Source organism: Xyrauchen texanus, chromosome 5, assembly GCF_025860055.1.
Source record: "Xyrauchen texanus isolate HMW12.3.18 chromosome 5, RBS_HiC_50CHRs, whole genome shotgun sequence".
Taxonomy (NCBI): Eukaryota; Metazoa; Chordata; class Actinopteri; order Cypriniformes; family Catostomidae; genus Xyrauchen; species Xyrauchen texanus.
In genome coordinates, this window is record NC_068280.1 from 17,544,693 (window position 1) to 17,565,850 (window position 21,158).

General features: G+C 37.0%; 1 protein-coding gene across 1 annotated transcript in view; it reads right to left on the bottom strand.

Moving 5' to 3' along the window:
- Positions 1-17,673: 17,673 nt before the first annotated feature.
- The window catches only part of LOC127643434 (rho GTPase-activating protein 10-like), a 135,131-nt gene continuing 131,646 nt past the window's right edge, over positions 17,674-21,158 (bottom strand). The window contains exon 23 of the mRNA XM_052126185.1: positions 17,674-19,016. Coding sequence (XP_051982145.1) covers positions 18,928-19,016 — 89 coding nt within the window. The 3' untranslated portion in view covers positions 17,674-18,927. The remainder of the gene's footprint in view (positions 19,017-21,158) is intronic.

Below are 21,158 nucleotides of genomic sequence, written 5' to 3' on the forward strand. Positions count from 1 at the left end.
ATATATTATTATTTATATATATTTTACATTCATGGACATACAGTGCATCTGGAAAGTATTCACAGTGCTTCACTTTTTCCACATTTTGTTATGTTACAGCCTTATTCCAATATTGATTAAATTCATTATTTTCCTCAAAATTCTACAAACAATACCCCATATTGACAACGTGAAATTAGTTTGTTTGAAATCTTTGCAAATTTATCAAAAAAATATATGAAAAAAAAAATCACATGTACATAAGTATTCACAGCCTTTGCTCAATACTTTGTTGAAGCACCTTTGGCACCAATTACAGCCTCAAGTCTTTCTGAGTATGATGCTACAAGCTTTGCACACCTATTTTTCTGCGGTTTCTTCCATTCTTCATTGCAGGACCTCTCAAGCTCCATCAGGTTGGATGGGGAGCGTCGGTGCACAGCCATTTTCAGATCTCTCCAGAGATGTTCAATGGGGTTCAAGTCTGGGCTCTGGCTGGGCCACTCCAGGTCATTCACAGAGTTGTCCAATAGCCACTCCTTTGTTATCTTGGCTGTGTGCTTAGGGTCGTTGTCCTGTTGGAAGATGAACCTTCACCCCAGAGCACTATGGATCAGGTTTTCATCAAGGATGTCTCTGTACATTGCTGCATTCATCTTTCCCTCGATCCTGACTAGTCTCCCTGTTCCTGCCGCTGAAAAACATCCCCACAGCATGATGCTGCCACCACCATGCTTCACTTTAGGGATGATATTGGCCAGGTGATGAGCGGTGCCTGGTTTCCTCCAGACATGACGTTTGTCATTCAGGCCAAAGAGTTCAATCTTTGTTTCATCAGACCAGAGACTTTTGTTTCTCATGGTCTGAGAGTCCTTCAGGTGCCTTTTAGCAAACTCCAGGCAGGCTGTCATGTGCCTTTTACTGAGGAGTGGCTTCCGTCTAGCCACTCTATCATACAGGCCTGATTGGTGGAGTGTTGCAGAGATGGTTGTTCTTCTGGAAGTTTCTCCTCTCGCCACAGAGAAATGCTGAGCTCTGTCAGAGTGACCATCAGGTTCTTGGTCACCTGAATAAGGCCCTTCTCCCCGATCGCCCAGTTTGGCCAGGCGGCCAGCTCTAGGAAGAATCCTGGTGGTTCCAAACTTCTTCCATGTACAGATGATGAATGCCACTGTGCTCATTGGGACCTTCAATGCTGCAGAAATGTTTCTGTACCCTTCCCTAGATCTGTGCCTCGGTACAATCCTGTCTCGGAGGTCTACAGACAATTCCTTGGACTTCATGGTGCTCTGACATGCACTGTTAACTGTGAGACCTTATATAGACAGGTGTGTGCCTTTCCAAATCATGTCCAATCAACTGAATTTACCACAGGTGGATTCCAATCAAGTTGTAGAAACATCTCAAGGATGATCAGTGGAAAGAGCATGCACCTGAGCTCAATTTTGAGTGTCATGGCAAAGGCTGTGAATACTTATGTACATGTGAATTTTTTCGTATATTATTTTTAGTAAATTTGCAAAGATTTCAAACAAACTTCTTTCACGTTGTCATTATGGGGTATTATTTGTAGAATTTTGAGGAAAATAAGGAATTTAATCAATTTTGGAATAAGGCTGTAACATAACAAAATGTGGAAATACTGAAGCGCTGTGAATACTTTCCGGATGCACTATACATAATTTATGGATTTTGTAATGATTGGAAAAAAAATTAAATAAACAATCTTCAGTAAGAAAAACACTAACAAGCTAAGAAATGGATCACAAAATGTAATAGCCTGATATGAATTTGGATGTCCATCACCAATTTAAAGGTGCACTCACTAATTTTTTCCTCATTCAAAAAGTTTAACTCCTAAAGACATAAATTGTTTTTTTTACAATATATTTAGGAAATCATGACCACTCACATTAAAATGAAGACTCCAGTTATATCAGTAACTTTATAAAAGCGGTTTTATTCTATATGAAGATGGTCCGCACATGTGGGCTGCCATGTTAGATTAACATGACCAGCTGAATACAACTCGCTTAATTTCAGTAACCGTCCTGTTATCTGACACTTTCACTCATTGATTAAAGTAATTATGGCTGACTGTGAATACTCAATTTCTATAATAGCATCTGAAACTGAAAACTATTGATTTAAAATGATGCTGCATCCAGGCTGCTAGGTGTCAGAGTAATGTTTGTATTTGTGTCATCTTGGACTTACAGAGAGTGAACCTTTAAGAGAAATATTTTTTGTCATGCTTGTTACAACCTGATTGCAATTTGTGTTGCTCAACCATCAAATGAAGCATATTGAAATAGTTGGGTTAGTTTCACAGGACACTTGTGATTTGCTCCTTACTTCATCTGTGCATAGGGACAGAGCCTTAAAATTACATTAAAAAGTGGTTAAATAACATGTGAAACTATGCATTTGTAAAAAAAAAAACTATTACATTACCAACAAGCAGCACATTTGTGTAAAATAAGGTCAAAGCATGGTCAAGTTAACCAATATGTTGAAACAGAATAAAATGCTCACAGCTCATACTTAGTCAGTGGAAGGCAATCAACCTTTGAATAACCATGTTCCCCTGTGTTGATGAATACTTTTTTTGTTCTTCAAAAATCTGTATCTGTGTGTGCTGTACATTGTTTAAAGTGACAAAGCCATATCTCTTTTGTGACAAAAGAGCATGTCCTGTTTCATATTTTGATTTTTGATTTCTTTTTTAATTCAGTGCTTTGTACAGTACTTGTTCGCAAATCTCCTCAGTACAGAAATATTCAACATGAGTAACAGACTGATGCAACTTATTCCTCTAGTCTAAACTGTATATCTTGATGCAGATCTTGCCATAACTGTTTGCAAAAACATCAAGGGATTCCAATAAACCTGTTAACAATTAATTATTGTGCCAATTGTTTTGCCATTATTATAAAGGAAATTCATAAGATCATTATGATACCTTGATGTAAACTTTAAGTGTATGTAAAACCTAAATTTTAGCCTACATATATTTGGCTGTAGACTAGTGAACAGTTACTATGAGTTGAGTATAGTTTTAAGTGCAAATAAGTATTGGATGTAGCAGCTTCAGCAGTCATTTTGGAACTATTACATGTATTTGGTAACACTACAATAAGGCTTTGTTAACTACGGTGTGGAGGACAAGTATTTGTCCCCATTTAAAATGTTTCTGTTTTGTGTATTTTTCATACTAAATTGTTTTAGATCTTCAAACAAGATATAGCATAAAACAAAGGCAATCTGACTAAACACAAAAAAACAGTTTTAAAATAAATTATATATATACATATATATATTGAAGCAAAACATTTATCCAACACCTATATCACCCATTTGAAAAAAAAAAACTAACTTAATAGCTGGTTGTGCCACATTTAGCAGCAACAACTGCAACCAAACACTTCCGATAACTGGAGATCAGTCTTTCATAATGCTGTGGTGGAATTTTGGCCCTCTCTTCTTTGCAGAAATGCTTTAGTTCGCCACACTGTAGGGCTTCGAGCACGAACTGCCCATTTATCGTAGCTTCAAGATGGTGCCGAGTATGGCTGTTTCGCTGTGAGCTCTGGCCCAATTTAGCAGTTTTTTGTCTACAATTCTTGTGTTTTTCGTCTTGGATGTTGTCTGCCTTATTGTCTATGATAGACAAACACTTTTGGACATTGGTTCTTCAATAGCACAACGAAAAACCTGACTTTAAATATCTCAATGCCGACCCGCTGTTTTCAAACACGACAGCGGAGCCATTTGTCTGGGCTGCATAGCCATAGAAACACAGCCGGAAAAGGGGAAGGAGAGCTGCCGTTCTTGTCAGACTAAGACGTCACGCAAATCTACCCCACTACCCAGCATTCTATTGGCAAATGTTCAGTCTCTGGCAACAAGAGATGAGGGACTACCGCATTATCTGCCTTAAAGAAACTTGGATGTCTGCAGAGATTCCAGGCTCCCGTGGGGTTCTCAGTACACCGAGTGGACAGAGTGAAAGACCTCTCAGGTAAAAACAGAGGTGGTGGTGTATGTTTTTTACCAACAAATCCTGGTGTGATCAGAGGAACGTACATTCTATCAAGTCTTTCTGCTCTCTTGATCTGGAACTTCTCATGCTTCTTTGTCGACCATTCTGGCTACTCAGGGAATTCACAGCAGTCATTATCACTGCTGTGTACATCCCCCCCACAAGCCAACACAGACCGGGCACTCAAGGAACTGTATGGGAGAATAACTGAACAGGAAACCACGCACCCTGAGGCCACATTAATTGTGACTGGGGACGCTAACAAAGCCAACTTCAAAGACAATAGCACCGAAATACAACCAACACATCAGTTTCAACTCACGAGGGGACCAGGTTTTGGACCATTGCTACTCTCCCTTCTGGGATGGCTACAAATCCCTCCCCCAACCAGAACTGAAACAGGAAGCACCCACCCTCAGAATGATCCAGTGCTGGTCAGACCAATCAGATTCTGATTGGGGGATACTGTATATTATTTTTAGTGTATACGGTCTTCTTATTTTGTGTTTTTTATGTTGTGTAACAAGATGTGTAAACTGTGTTGTGTAAATCAGATGTTTATTGTAATTGTCATACTGCTATGTTGGTTAGAACTGCATCCAAGATTTTCACTCACTGTTGCACTTGTGTATATGGTTGAGTGACAAAGGGATTTGATATGATTTAAGGTCCTGCTACAGCATCTTAATTGGGTTCAAGTCAGAACTCTGACTAGGCCACTCCAAAACTGTCATTTTGCTTCTTTTGAGCCATTCAGAGGTGGATTTACTCCTATGCTTTGGATAATTGTCTTGCTGCATTATCCAGTTGTGCTTGAGCTTCAATTTATGGACTGATGACCGGATGTTCTCCTTTAGGATTTTCTCTCAATTATTGCAAGTTGCCCTGGACTTGAAGCAGCAAAGCATGCCCACGCCATCACACTTCCACCACCGTGCTTGACCGTAGGTATGATGTTTTTTTTGTGGAATTTTGTGTTTGATTTAAGCCAGATGTAATGGGACCCGTCTTCCAAACAGTTCCACTTTCGACTCATATGTTCACTGAACATTCTCCCAAAAGGTTTGAGAATCATCAAAGTGTGTTTTGGAAACAACAACAAAAAATCTTGTTCAGCCAGGTGTAGAGCCTCGAGTCTGCCGTTGATGACATCAACACTGTGACAGTGGGCTATGGTGCTGATGAGTGTTCATTTGGCTGCAGACAGACCCACGCCATTAAGTTGTAGAACTCTTAAGTGTCAGTCCAATGATTTAAAATCACTGCACACTGGCTCGTCGGGATCTGCTGATGGTTGTGGCACGTGACTGGGATTCATTGATGGAATTCATTCTGCTGGTTGGAACATTGCAACTTCGGATCCTGGCTGGAAACCAGGTTGGAGTTGACAGGGAGCGTGACGAGAATGCTGATCCAATACTCCCCATTTAGGTGTTGATTTGATTGAACAGGGCTGGCAGTAATCAGGCTATTATGAATGCAGTTTCATAGACTTTGGGATTTAGTAGCTATGGGGCAATATATATTTTTTTTTATACAGGCCTTGTTGATATTGGATAACCTTTTTCCTTCAATAAATAACATGATCATTTAAAACTGTATTTTCATACAGGCCTAGTTGGTATTGGATAACGTTTTTGATTATAAAAATGACATGATCATTTAAAAACTGTATTTTCATACAGGCCAAGTTGGTATTGGATAACTTTTTTGCTTATAAAAATGACATTATCATTTAAAAACTGTATTTTGTGTTTACTCAGAATGCCTTGGTTTTATGTTAGATCTTGTTTGAATATTGTGAAATAATGTATTATGAGATATCCACAAAAACAGAAGAACTCTTTACTTTACTTTTCCATAAAACTGTAGCGGATTTATTAGGTATCACAAACTAACATTTTTTTTTTTACAGAATGTATTAATCTTGGTCAATGTTAATCTATAAATATACTATTGTTCATTGTTAGTTAATAAATTAGATTCACTAATGCTAATGTATATAACGATGTTAAAATTAGTCTACCTATGTATAATGTAATATTACCCAGGATTAATAAATGTTCCAAGAGTATTGTTTATTGTTAGTTAATGATAACTATTGTGTGAACTAATGTTAGCATACTGTATAGAACCTTATTGCAAAGCAAGTGGGTCAATCCATGTCCACTCAACCAGAAGTCCCCTGCTCAATAATAATAATAAAAAATATATATATATATATATATATATATATATATATATATATATATATATATATATATATATATATATATAATCCTGCTACAGCATCTTAATTGGGTTCAAGTCAGGACTCTGACTAGGCCACTCCAAAACTGTCATTTTGCTTCTTTTGAGCCATTCAGAGGTGGATTTAAAGGCAATGCTACCTTTTGATCTCAAGTCAAACAATTTAAAAGTAATGTTACTAAATACTAACAAAGTGTATGCAAAATATATATATATATATATGATTTTGCATACACTTTGTTAGTATTTGGTAGCATTGCCTTTAAATTGTTTGACTTAGGTCAAAGGTTTTGGGTAGCATTCCACAAGCTTCTGGAATTATGGCCCACAAAAACAAAAAAAAAACAACCATGTCAAAATCATGATTTTCGAGTCAATCAATACACTATTAATAGGAATAAAAAACAATCATGTCAAAATCACGATTTTCGAATCAATCAATACACTATTAATATGAATAAAAAACAATCATGTCAAAAACGTGATATTATAGAGTCTAAAAATACACTTAGTAGAAATAAAAAAACTATGTTAAAATATCGATTTTCGAGTCTAAAAAAATTATTTGGTACAAAGTAAAAAACAATGTCAAAATATCGATTTCCAAGCCCAAAGATACACAATTTATAGTAATAAAAAAAAAAAAAAAACAATATTAATAAAATTTAAATCTCAATTTCCAGGAGCCCAATAAAAAACAATAATGTCAAAATCTTGATTTTCTAGAGTTTAAAAATACACTATTAGTAGAAATAAAGACAATGTCAAAATCATGATTTTCGAGTCAATCAATACACTATTAATAGGAATAAAAAACAATCATGTCAAAATCATGATTTTCGAATCAATCAATACACTATTAATAGGAATAAAAAACAATCATGTCAAAAACTTGATTTTATAGAGTCTAAAAATACACTTAGTAGAAATAAAAAAACTATGTTAAAATATCGATTTTCGAGTAAAAAAATTAACTATTAATAGGAATAATAATTAAAAAAACAATAATGTCAAAATATCGATTTTCTAGAGTCAAAAAATACAATATCTAGTCTATATCTATATCTAGTTTTTGGATTTTATAAACGAGAAAATAAATAAATTAGTTGAGGAAGTTGATTTTAAATGGAATAACCTAAGAATTTTTATTTAAACTAAAGGTCAAATATAGTGAATAATACTAGGACAACAGTATATTGGATTATGGGATACTTCAGAGTGAGTGGTGAGTGAGTGAGTGATAGAGAGAGAGACAGCAGCAGTGGGAAGAGAAGTGAAACAGATTAACCAAAATGGACCTGGATACAGCGTGTGGAAAAGTCCACTGGAAAACAGAAAGAAAGAGAGATATAAAACATGCATGGAGAATACAAGAAGAGAGCAGAGTAAGTTTAATAGTCAGATATTTACAACTGAAACCAGATTTCAGTTTTAGCTAATTATAATTGTCAGAGGAGAGAACATGAATGAGGGAGTAAGTTATTATGGCAATGAGAGAGAAAGAAAAGAGGAAGCTTTGCTTCTAGTCTGCATTTACTGGTGTAGCAGTGATGGAACACTGCCCAGACAACGGCAAGAGAGAGTGAGCTTTTCAGACAGAGATTATTAGCACTAACAATATAACACCTTCACCCCGTCAGAGAGAAAATTCACTATTAACCTTGTTAAAAGCCCAATCTCAAAAATGTGCTTGTTTGCCAGACTGTGAGAGTAGACAGTATTAATTTTGCTCTTTTGTGCAAATCCGCAGCACACTCCAAATCTCTCCCAGATTGCCAATAGTGCAAGCTGTGTAGTCCTGCCAGACAAACAGAATCTATTGGATCAGGCAGATTTCAGAGCTGTGGCTTCACACATGGCAGCTTCTGTGCCCCAGATTCTCTTGTGGCAGACACTTTTGCTATTTTTTTCCATTTGTTTTTCTCTATCTCCTACCGTCTCACAGACGGTATAATATCTCACAGATATTCATCTGATATACAAAAAATAAAAGTTTCCCTCTATTTCATAGTTAGTTGCATCCGGGCAGAGCAGAAAACTTGGCATAAAGTGAGTGTTCTTCAAGAGCACAAAGAAACATTTTCCACTAAGCTATAAGGGGGGATGTGTAGTATCTAGTTAGCACAGTCATCCTTAAGCACAGACATTGTAATCAGGTTATGCCATAGTGACGACAAAGCACAGTTCAGGATTTACAGTGGTAACTATTTCCCCAGAGCAAGAGGATAGCAGACTCGAAAGAGAGAAAGAGAGAGATGCTGGCAGCAAGTCAAGTACGCAAAACAAAATGGAATGAAAACATTTAGAGTTTGGTGGATAATACCAAAGTACACTGCATCTACATGGGAGACTGGATGCAGTACTGCATTGTGCTGTCCCCCTTTTTTTAATCTTTCTCTCACAAATATGCCCAAGCAGAAGGGTTTGCAGGCAGAGAGATAGAAGAACAGGAGTCTCATGATTTGGTCTTAAAGGGTTAGTACGATAAAAATGTTTAATTCCGTCATCATTTACTCTCCCTCATATTGTCACATACCAGTATTGATGTTTTCTTCAATGACATATCAGAGGAAAGATTTCTATGAATGTTGACACCAATTAATTATTTTTTTTTTAATACAATGACATTCTGCCTAAGGGGCCAATCACACCAAACGTGAGTCCGTCAGTGAGGTTTTTAGATTGAAAACATGCACTAGATGGAAGTATTTAACCACATCTCACACATTTTTGTCAGCATCTCGCACAGGAATGCCCTGTTAAATCTACATGATAATATCTCCCAAGGGAAGCATATACAAGGAGAAAAGCAGAGGCCCTAAAACTGATCCGTGTCTCCATACTTTACTTTTGTTTGGTTTGACAATTCCTCATTTATATAGACAAAGTGGTAGCAGCCTGCCAAATAGGACCTAAACCATGCTAATGCAACTCCACAAATGTCAACATAATTCTCAAGCCTATTTAAGAGAATGTCGTGATCCATCATGTCTAATGCAGCACTAAGATCTAAAAGCACTAGAAGTGAAATGCAGCCGCGATCAGATATAAGAGCAAGATGATAAGAGCAAGTCATTTGTAACTCTGATAAGTGCAGTCTCTGTACTGTGTTGAGGCCTAAATCCTGACTGAAATTGTTCATATATATTATTTCTCTGTAGAAATGAACATATTTGAGAGGATACTACCTTTTCTAGTATTTTTGACATAAACAGGATATTTGAAATCGGTCTATAATTTGCAGATTCTCCAGGATCAAGTTGTGGCTTCTTAATAAGCGGTTTGATAACTGCCATTTTAAAGTTTCTTGGGACATGTCCTAAGGATAGAGAGGAGTTAATACTATTAAGAAGAGGCTCTGAGATTACAGGGAATACCTTTTTTAAGAGCTTGGTTGGTTTTGGATCTAACAAACTTTGTGGCTTTTGAAGTTTCGATACGTTTTGTTAGCTCTTCGTGACCTTTGACAGTGAAGGACTGAAGTTGCACATGAGGAAAATTACGAGACACTGTTTTCTGAGGTGCTATGACAGATGATTGCATAAATTCAATTTTATTTCTGATTATTTCAATTATATCAGTAAAGTCATTAATATTGTGCTGCGACATAATATCTGGTTCTATTGAGGCTTTATTCCTAACCAATTTAGCCACCATACTAAATAAACACCTAGGATTGTTATGGTTATTTTCTATGAGTTTACTAAAATATGCTGACCTGGCAGCTTTTAAAGCCTGTCTGTAGCTACAGACACTATCCTTCCATGCACCACGAAATACTTCTTATTTTGTATTCTTCCACTTGCGCTCCATTTTCTGAGCTGCTCTCTTGAGAGCATGAGTGTGATCATTGTACCATGGTGCAGGCTGTTTTTCTTTAATCGAAGGGGGCTACAACATTAAGAGTGCTAGAGATGACTATTTATATTTTCTGTTATTTCATCAAGTTCTGTGGTTTACGGTGTATGAGATAGATCTGGAAGATTATTAGTGAAGTCGTCTTTAGTGGTCGAAAGAATAATTCTACCTGAACAATAATGTGGTGTAGATTGAGTAACATTATCTGATCGCAGCATACAAGAGCCGAGGTAATGATCTGAAATTCAGCGCTCTGCGGCAGAATTTCTATATTATCAACATCAAATCCATATGACAGAATTAAATTTAGCATATGATTATGGCGATGAGTTGGTCCTGTTACATTTTGTCTGACTCCAAGAGAATTAAGAATATCGATAAATGCTAATCCCAATGTGTCATTTACATTTTTTATGTGAATGTGAAAAATCACCAAGGAAATCAGAATAAAGCCCGGGTGATCTATATACTGTAGCAAGGGTAAAATAGTTTTTTTTTTTATTTATATCTGATGGTGTCACATTAAGCATTATTAGTTCAAAAGACTTAAATTTATGTCCTGTCCTTTGAGTAACACCAAAAACTTCACTGTAATTTGTAGCAACACCTCCTCCTCGACCCTTCAGACGAGACTTGTTTTTAAGACAATATCCTGGGGGAGTAGATTCATTTAAACTAATAAATTCATCAGATTTAAGCCAGGTTTCATTCAAACAGAGCACATCATAACTATAATCTGTAATAATTTCATTTACAATTACTGCTTTGGTAGAAAGATATCTAATGTTTAGATCTTATCTTTATATGATGTTTATCTTTAATTTGTTTGTTTTGTTCAAGTTTGTCCTTAATCAAGTTTTTTTTCTAAATTATTTAGTGAGGGTTTTGTGTTTGGTAGTTCGGGGAACAGACACAGTCTCTATGTGTTGTAGTTTATGCCACCTGCATGACGTCTCAAGGCAGCTAGCAGATGTTCGGATTAACCAGTTCATCTGCTTCCTGACATGGGCCCCAGTTAGTCAAATACTATCATTATTAAGACTATAAGACAAATTAATAGAGCAGCACCTTCACTGGAGGGATGGAGTCCGTCTCTCTTTAGCAGGTCAGGACTTCAAAGACATTAGCCATTAATCTTACAGTTCATACAAAATCTTTGTTTAAACACTGACCCTTAACACTTACTTAGTTTAATCATTTTAAACTATGACTTACACTATACATAAGTAATATTGGTATTATATTCTTGATGTTAGCCAGAGGGGAACTGGCCCCCACAGTGAGTCAGGTTTCTCCCAAGATTATTTTTCTCCATTAACCAACATCTTCTTCGTCTTGCTCACTAGGGTTCTAAATACAATTATTATTGAATTACTTATTTTTAAACACAATTCAAAATCATGTTTTATCAAACTACACAATGATGAATCAAAGACATTATAGATATTACAGTTTTATCTTCTATTAATGCCTGATCTTTGGTAAAGCTGCTTTGAAATTATGTGTGTTGTGAAAGGCGCTATACAAATAAAATGTCTTAAATGAAAAAAAATGTAACTGTTAAAAATGTGTTTTGAGGCACCTGCATTCTGCTTTATTAATGACGCTACCTCCTCTTTTGTTAAGAGCAAGGATGTGTTCAGTGCGTATGACCCCTACATCTCCTTTTGTGTGTCACAGAGTAAGAAAGTCATACGGCATGAAGACGCAGTCACATTTACCTTCACACAGCGAAATACAGTCTCACTGAGAATCCGCGCAATCTTCAATTCTGTGCAATGGACTTCCAGTGGCAAAGAATTTCCCCTCACAGATTTTGCATGGAGTTTAAGTTTGGTGAACTTTGACTGCTGATTTTGCAATGTTGACCAAGAGGAAGTCGCTTGGTTTGGCCATGACCTCTGTGGGCGGTGCTTCGTACACAGAAAATTCACAATGGACAAGGATATCATTTTAGTGGGAAGTTTATTTTTAAATTCACTATCCCAGAGTATAAAGTGGAACATAAAAAAAAAAAAAAAAAAAGCAGCTGCTTGGCAGTTTCACACACGGTCAACTTTCACCCACGTCTTCTTCACCTGCAGAATTTCACAGCGCAAAATACAAATACGGCCACACCTTTAGCATACATGAGGGTGAGTAAATTAATAATTATTTTTTGATGAACTATCGCTTTAACTCATGATCATGCAAAATTGAGAAAAAACAAACAAAAAAACATTGACAGATGGGAAACTTTGTAAGGAAATGAAAGGTAACAAAGGTGAAGGGGGACACAGAAGGAAAGACAACAGAAGGGGAGAAAGAGAAAGGGCTGGCAGGAAGGTAAGTTTGCCCATCTCATTAGCTCATGCTCATTTGATTATAAAAGCACAGACTATTCTACACGTTTCCTATTTATTGCTCGCTCCAATGTCTCATCCTATCCTATGCTCTATTAGTTATTGGTTGTATGTGACTCCACCATGTCATGATAATTATGTAATACATGCCACTCATACACATATACTCAGGGACACACATCTCACAGCAGTCTGGAAGACATTGTGCGCTAATGATGCATACTGTGCACTGAAGTGAGATAACACATACGCACACACACACACCAAAGTCCGGAGGTGCTTTGCAAGCTAATTAGACAGAGGCTGTGTCTGTAATTTAAAAAAACATTAAATCAAAATTAACCCTAATTTTCTTCTTAATACACTGTGACTAGGAGGGTGTGGCCGGGCCGTAACAATGGATACCTGGCCATGCCCTCCTCCTCGTCACATACATGTATTGTGCATTATTGTGGTCTTATTGTAATTCATTTGTAATCCTAATACATGGAAATGACAGCTTTAAATTTCAGCTGATATCAACAAGCCCTCATAATTTTCAGCCAAGGAAAGTAAAGTTTCCCCTAAAATGTTATCCGAAATATGGCAATGATGAGTTTAATATGTATACAAATAATTTATTTAAATGACATCTTACATCTTAAGTGTAAAGAAATCATACATCACTGTTGCCTTGTTTGTCAAAATAACGCAATCCACCTTTTTCCACACAAAAAGGCCCATAGAAGCCCCATGAAGCCTTGCTTATAAAGGAATATTGCGAGGGTTTAATACAAGTTAAGCTCAATCGACAGCATTTGTGGCATAATATTGATTACCACAAAAATATATTTTGACCCGTTCCTCATTTTCCTAAAAAAATTAAAAAATACAAATAAAATTGGGTTACAATGAGGTACTGTACTTACAATGGAAGTGAATGGAGCCAATCCGTAAACGTTAAAATACTGTTTCAAAAGTATAGCCGTTAGACATAAAAATATGCATGTTAGCATGATTTACACATACATCACAGATATCACGTACCGCTCCTGTTACATAACGTTATTGCCAATTTCACATCTTTGTTACCATAATGACAACGTGAAAGAAGTTTGTTTGAAATCTTTGCATCCATCCATCCATCCGAAACGAAAAAGATGACATGTACATAAGTATTTACAGCCTTTGCCATGACACTCAAAATTGAGCTCAGGTGCATGCTCTTTCCACTGATCATCCTTGAGATGTTTCTGCAAATTGATTGGAATCCCCCTGTGGTAAATTCAGTTGATTGGACATGATTGGGAAAGGAACACACTTGTCTATACAAGGTCCCACAGTTAACAGTGCATGTCAGAGCACAAACCAAGCCATGAAGTCCAAGGAATTGTCTGTAGACCTCCGAGACAGGATAGTATCGAGGCAAAGATCTGGGGAAGGGTACAGAAAGGTCCCAATGAGCACAGTGGCCTCCATCATCCATAAATGGAAGTTTGGAACCACCAGGACTCTTCCTAGAGCTGGCCGCCCAGGCAAACTGAATGATCAGGGAAGAAGGGCCTTAGTCAGGGAGGTGGCCAAGAACCCGATGGTCACTCTGACAGAGCTCCAGCATTTCTCTGTGGAGAGAGGAGAACCTTCCAGAAGAACAACCATCTCTGCAGCACTCCACCGATCAGGCCTGTATGGTAGAGTGGCCAGACGGAAGCCACTCCTCCGTAAAAGGCACATGACAGCCTGCCTGGAGTTTGCCAAAAGGCACCTGAAGGAGACCATGAGAAACAAAATTATCTGGTCTGATGAAACAAAGATTGGCCTGAATGGCAAGCGTTATGTCTGGAGGAAACCAGGCACCGCTCATCACCTGGCCAATACCATCCTTAGAGTGAAGCATGGTGGTGGCAGCATCATGCTGTGGGGATGTTTTTCAGTGTTAGGAACAGGGAGACTAGTCAGGATCGAGGGAAAGATGAATGCAGCAATGTACAGAGACATCCTTGATGAAAACCTGATCAAGAGTGATCTGGACCTCAGACTGGGGTGAAGGTTCATCTTCCAACAAGACAACGACCCTAAGCACACAGCCAAGATAACAAAGGAGTGGCTATTGGACAACTCTGTGAATGTCCTGGAGTGGCCCAGCCAGAGCCCAGACTTGAACCCGATTGATCATCTCTGGAGAGATCTGAAAATGGCTGTGCACCGACGCTCCCCATCCAACCAGATGGAGCTTGAGAGGTCCTGCAAAGAATGGAAGAAACTGCCGAAAAATAGGCGTGCCAAGCTTGTAGCATCATACACAAAAAGACTTGAGGCTTTAATTGGTGCCAAAGGTGCTTCAACAAAGTATTGAGCAAAGGATGTGAATAGTTATGAACATGTAATTTCTTTGCGTTTTTTATTTTTAATAAATTTGCAAAGATTTAAAACAAACTTCTTTCACATTGTCATTATGGGGTATTGTTTGTGTATATATATACACACACACAAATATATACACATATATATATATACATATATATATATATATATATATATATATATATATATATATATATATATATATATATATATATATGTGCATATATATACACAAACAATACCCCATAATGACAATGTGATACACATACATACATACATACATATATATATATATACACACACTCACCTAAAGGATTATTAGGAACACCATACTAATACTGTGTTTGACCCCCTTTCGCCTTCAGAACTGCCTTATTTCTACGTGGCATTGATTCAACAAGGTGCTGAAAGCATTCTTTAGAAATGTTGGCCCATATTGATAGGATAGCATCTTGCAGTTGATGGAGATTTGTGGGATGCACATCCAGGGCATGAAGCTCCCGTTCCACCACATCCCAAAGATGCTCTATTGGGTTGAGATCTGGTGACTGTGGGGGCCATTTTAGTACAGTGAACTCATTGTCATGTTCAAGAAACCAATTTGAAATGATTCGAGCTTTGTGACATGGTGCATTATCCTGCTGGAAGTAGCCATCAGAGGATGGGTACATGGTGGCAAAAAGGGATGGACATGGTCAGAAACAATGCTCAGGTAGGCCGTGGCATTTAAACGATGCCCAATTGGCACTAAGAGGCCTAAAGTGTGCCAAGAAAACATCCCCCACACCATTACACCACCACCACCAGCCTGCACAGTAGTAACAAGGCATGATGGATCCATGTTCTCATTCTGTTTACGCCAAAATCGAGACTCATCAGACCAGGCAACATTTTTCCAGTCTTCAACTGTCCAATTTTGGTGAGCTCTTGCAAATTGTAGCCTCTTTTTCCTATTTGTAGTGGAGATGAGTGGTACCCGGTGGGGTCTTCTGCTGTTGTAGCCCATCTGCCTCAATGTTGTGCTTGTTGTGGCTTCACAAATGCTTTGCTGCATACTTGTGGTTATTTCAGGCAAAGTTGCTCTTCTATCAGCTTGAATCAGTTGGCCCATTCTCCTCTGACCTCTAGCATCAACAAGGCATTTTTGCCCACAGGACTGCCACATACTGGATGTTTTTCCCTTTTCACACCATTCTTTGTAAACCCTAGAAATGGTTGTGCGTGAAAATCCCAGTAACTGAGCAGATTGTGAAATACTCAGACCAGCCCGTCTGGCACCAACAACCATGCCACGCTCAAAATTGCTTAAATCACCTTTCTTTCCCATTCTGACATTCAGTTTGGAGTTCAGGAGATTGTCTTGACCAGGACCACACCCCTAAATGCATTGAAGCAACTGCCATGTGATTGGTTGATTAGATAATTGCATTAATGAGAAATTGAACAGGTGTTCCTAATAATCCTTTAGGTGAGTGTATATATATATAGCATTACAAAAATAATTGATCATAATGTCCAAAAGCCTCTCCAAACAATAAAACATAATAACTGTAGACAAGCACTAATTACACATGCAAACACAACAATGACGGAAAAGGTTTGTGTAACATGCAGTCATGGTTTTAGTAATGACATTTCACAGAATGAGAGCCTTTTGATTCATCAAGTCTGTGTCAGGTACTTGGCACCATCTCCTGGTGGCCATATGTAACATTGTGCTTCGTACAAATTATCTAATGATCTTTGCATCCAATTACCTTGTTTTTAGGCTCATTTGAAAAATAATCACCTCCTCGTAATGGTATATGTTTTATGTTCCATTTATTTTTTGTGAAGTTATAAGTGAAAACGTGGCATATAAACAAACACCAACATCATTTCCAATTTTTTATCTTGCTGGCCCACCAGCAGGCCCATCCAAGCTTAAAGGGATAAGGAAGTTATATAGGTCATGAATAACTTTTCAGGTTGACTTTAAACTCAGAAACAGTAACAGTCCAGAATCGGAAAGATCAAGATAAGAGCGTTTGAGCTCCGCCACTTCCACAAACTAGTTATGCTGCAAGGAATGTGTGCATATGATGACTGCGGTAAAGAAAAGAATTAAGAATGGGAAATACTGCAAGCCAGACCCCATTGCCTGTATGAAACAACAGCTCAACAAGTTAACTACTACACTGTGGTTCCAAAAGATTCAGACTATTTATATTAAAAACAAGTGGTTTGTTTTGAAGCACTGCATGCAGCTTATATTAGTGTATGGGAAGGACATAGACTGCAGTGTTCTCCAGTTCAAGTCCAATATGTGAGGAGGCCATCCAAATCTGCTAGGAAATGAGTATTTAATCCATTTAAGGGAAGAGTTTCAAATGCAAATGCTGCAGAGCTGCTCCAGGGCAAGCAATGTGTGTGGGAGAGACACTGAGCCGCTGTCCTCTGAGCTGCAATGTAATTGTGATTTAGTTTATTGGCATACAACAGAAAGGAGTTGTGAACGTATGTCGAAATTCTTGATGATAGACTGAGAATACACTCAATAATTTAGGCGTAAAAGACAGCATGACATATTCTTTATCATTCACATGGCTAAGATTCCTCTGAGCTGTAATGTAAACGTGATTCAGTTTATTTGCATAAAACAGAAAGGAGTTGTGAACGTATGTTGAAATTCTTGATGATAGACTGAGAACACACTCTCATTAAGTTGAGGTGTAAAAGACAGCATGACATATTCTTTATCATTCATATAAGATTCCTATATGCAAATATTTAATAGCAAGTTTTTCATCAGAATCTTCGAAGATGACTGCATATTTCTGACCTTGCTGGGACACATCTCACAATTACGCATTACACACAATGTTACTTTATTTTTCATCAAACAACAATCATTTCACAAATGCTTTGTTATATTTCCCAGTGAGCACACAGCATCTGGCTTTGCTTATTTATAGACACTCATTTTGCAATAAAAATAGAAACAAAAAGACATAAGAATAAACCACTTTATTTAACTAACATCAATCAACAGGAGATCCAACATCAAAAAATTATATTGATGGCAAGACCTTTGCGGAGGCCTTAAATCACTGTCTTACATTACAGCAGGTACACTCTGTCATGAATACAACCCTATGCAACAAAAACTCTTGGAAAAATGACATTTTTCTCAATTAAACATTACTAAAGTCCTGCCATTGTGAGATTCTCTGCAAAAAATAATGTGGTAAACTTTAAAACCTTTAACCAAAGAGGACACACATGCTTAACTTTCAAGTGTCAGGGAAGGAAATAATTATGTATACACAACACAGATGTAAGACTTGGCAAAATTTAATTGGAAGTCATAGCAAAGGTAATTGTCTTTATTTATTATTGCATGTGTTCTTCAACATAAAAAACATTAAATCTTATGCACAGAATAGGAAAAAAAACAAAAATTTGCTGTGTTCAAAGTCTTGAACAGCGCCACGCATGCCATGCAAAATAACATTAAGACACAGCATTAGTTTAACTTTTCGAAAAATGTTTAACTGATCACAATTAATTTCAATAGACAATATCAATAACAAGTGAGCACTACAGTGTTCAAACCAACCAAGAAGCAAAACTGATTAAAGTGATAATGGTCACTGCACTGAAATAATATTGTGCTCAATATTATCCTCATATGTACTTTTATACATCATTATATATGCCCAATTAAAGGCATTGTCAACTTGATATTAAATAAAAGCATGTTCGTGTGCACTAATGCTTAAAAATCCAAACTAAAATCATGAGAGACGCAATTTAAAAAAGGACTACACAATGAGTCAAAGACATTTCAATGTTTTCCCCACGCAAAACCATATTTTCTTTTCCAAATTGAAAGTAACCTTTTGGGTGAAAAAAAGTGCAGCCTTTTTGTATATGTATATAACACATCCCAACTTGCATTTTAACTTATGTAATACCTGTGCTAATAACATGTGATTTAGATACAGTATACAAAGCCCTCTCAATGTCTTTAGCGGGCTAAAGAGGGCTAAAGGAGTGATGAGCAGTATGATAGTGAAAGAGCCAAGACCATGGATACCATGTAAATAAAGAGCAGTGTGAGAATTTTCTGAGTTACAATATCTCCACATAGTTTTCAGGGATGAGTCCTCGCTTTCCCTCCAGGACACCCTCCAGCCATCCGGGCTCCCTGGAGAGAGACACTGCAGAACACAACCACGGACACAGGTAAAACTCTTACTGCAGTTCTTCTTGTCACACTGCATGTCAGACAAGCAAGAACTCTTCATCGGATGAAAAAAATAAAAAGTTCTTATACCAGTATGCTGCCCTACAAAGCCAAAAGGTAGTAAATATGCCAACACGGGAACTGAGGTACGTGGCATCAAAGTTTTTGATTGTCCAATAAAAGTATTTACTGCATTTTTGGCTTTGCAGGGCAGTTTTGTTTAGATAATGTATTATATATTACACAAAGGTGGGTAGGAGACAGGAATAAGAAAGTTTTTGTTTAAACAAATGTTAAGGGGGATTTTGAGCATAGCAGAAATAAATGTGAGTTTTTTTTTTTTAAATATATATATGTAGTATATAAATATATACTACTGTTCCCTACAATGGAAAGCGGAGAATGCAAAAGTTGGCATTAGGCACCGAACAACACATCATCCATCATAGCAAAACGGCAGAAAATAACCCTACAAAAAGTTTCACAAATTCGTCAAACATGTACTGCTGAACTGTAGCAGCCATTTTGGTTCTCCTACATCCATGGCACCAGAAAGGAGTGAGGGGGGCAGCAGCTCCTGAGTGAGGTATTTTGAGCTGAAACTTGACAGACACATTCTGGGGACACCTGAGACTCATATTACATTGCGTAAAAAGGGGCATAATATGTTCCTTTAATTATCACTGCATATTGAAGATGTTCAACCAAAGCTGCATTGTGTATAAGACAGAAGCCAGGAGTTCCAGAAAATGACTGAACCATCGCCTGGCAACATGCATGATTTTACAGAGGGACAGAGCACGATATATAATGTAATGCATTATAATGCCCTAGTGAATGATGAAAAGTGCAGGTGAAATAAAGAAAAATACAGTGAAACGCACAAGAAACAAAGGAAATTGATGATGCAAAAATTGCAAACATAAAATCACATTTATAATAACACATGCTTAAACATAGTGACTATTTGCACAATAAATGTGTGGCTATTTGTACCCCAATTGTCTATTGGAAACATAGAAATTTTTGACAAACTGCATTGTTAGTGTCGCTTCAGTGTTTTGGATCATTATGCCGATGAGAATGTTCCTTTTCGACCTGGGTTTGATTTAGCACTTGTCAAATTTTTTTCCCCATTCTTTTTCTGGTCTCCTCTCTTAATAAATTATTTAATTCCACGTATACATAGACATTTATATAAAGGTAGTTTTACTATAGTAATTTTGTAGTAGCAATATTTATTGGCAGAAACCATAGATTTGGGAAATTAACAATGGTATTACTACCTTAATACTGTGTTTATATAATAATCATTTTTAATTTTGTGAGTACTATGTTTTTACTACAAAATACAATAGTGATACAGTGGTTACTGTAATAAAACCATGGTTAATTTTTGTAAGGGAAGCTTGGGTTAGGTTTAGGGGGTCTACCGGACTCCAAATAAACACAATAAACATGCTGCAGTGATGCCCCTCTACTGTTAATATTTAAGTAGGTGTGCAAATAGCATCGTACTTAAGCAATGTGATGGAATGCTAACAGAAGGTAAATAACGAAATTGTTGCTAAACAACTTTAAAAGACCACAAAATTAGATTTTCATTCTCATACTCCATTCTCATACTCCCATTCTCATACTCCCATTCTCATACTCCCATTCTCATACTCTGGTTTGCATCTTATGAAATTGACTGGCACCTTACTACAGAGCAAACTTGAATGATATGATAGTGAGTGACACAACATGTGTTTTTTTTTTTTTTCATGGTTTGTACAGTATTAGCTAGCATGATTTTTGTGCTTTCATTGATTTAGATAACTAAATAGCGTTCTAAAGATATTAATAAGATTATACAAGTTTTCATTGTGTCATTTAATATTCTACTGGCCCTTTTGACAATCATGTTGCAAGTTTAAGACATTTGCCACATATAATATCACAATGTTATTGACAAAATCTGTGGTGTCTTTTGGAGGTGTCAATAAACTAAAATAAAATTTACCTTTCAAGTTGTACTTTTAGCACAAAGTTAGCTTGATAAGAATTGGTACGTCTTCAGCTGAAGTTATGATATTAAGAAAACAATGGCTCTTGATAGAGGTTAAGGCTCTCA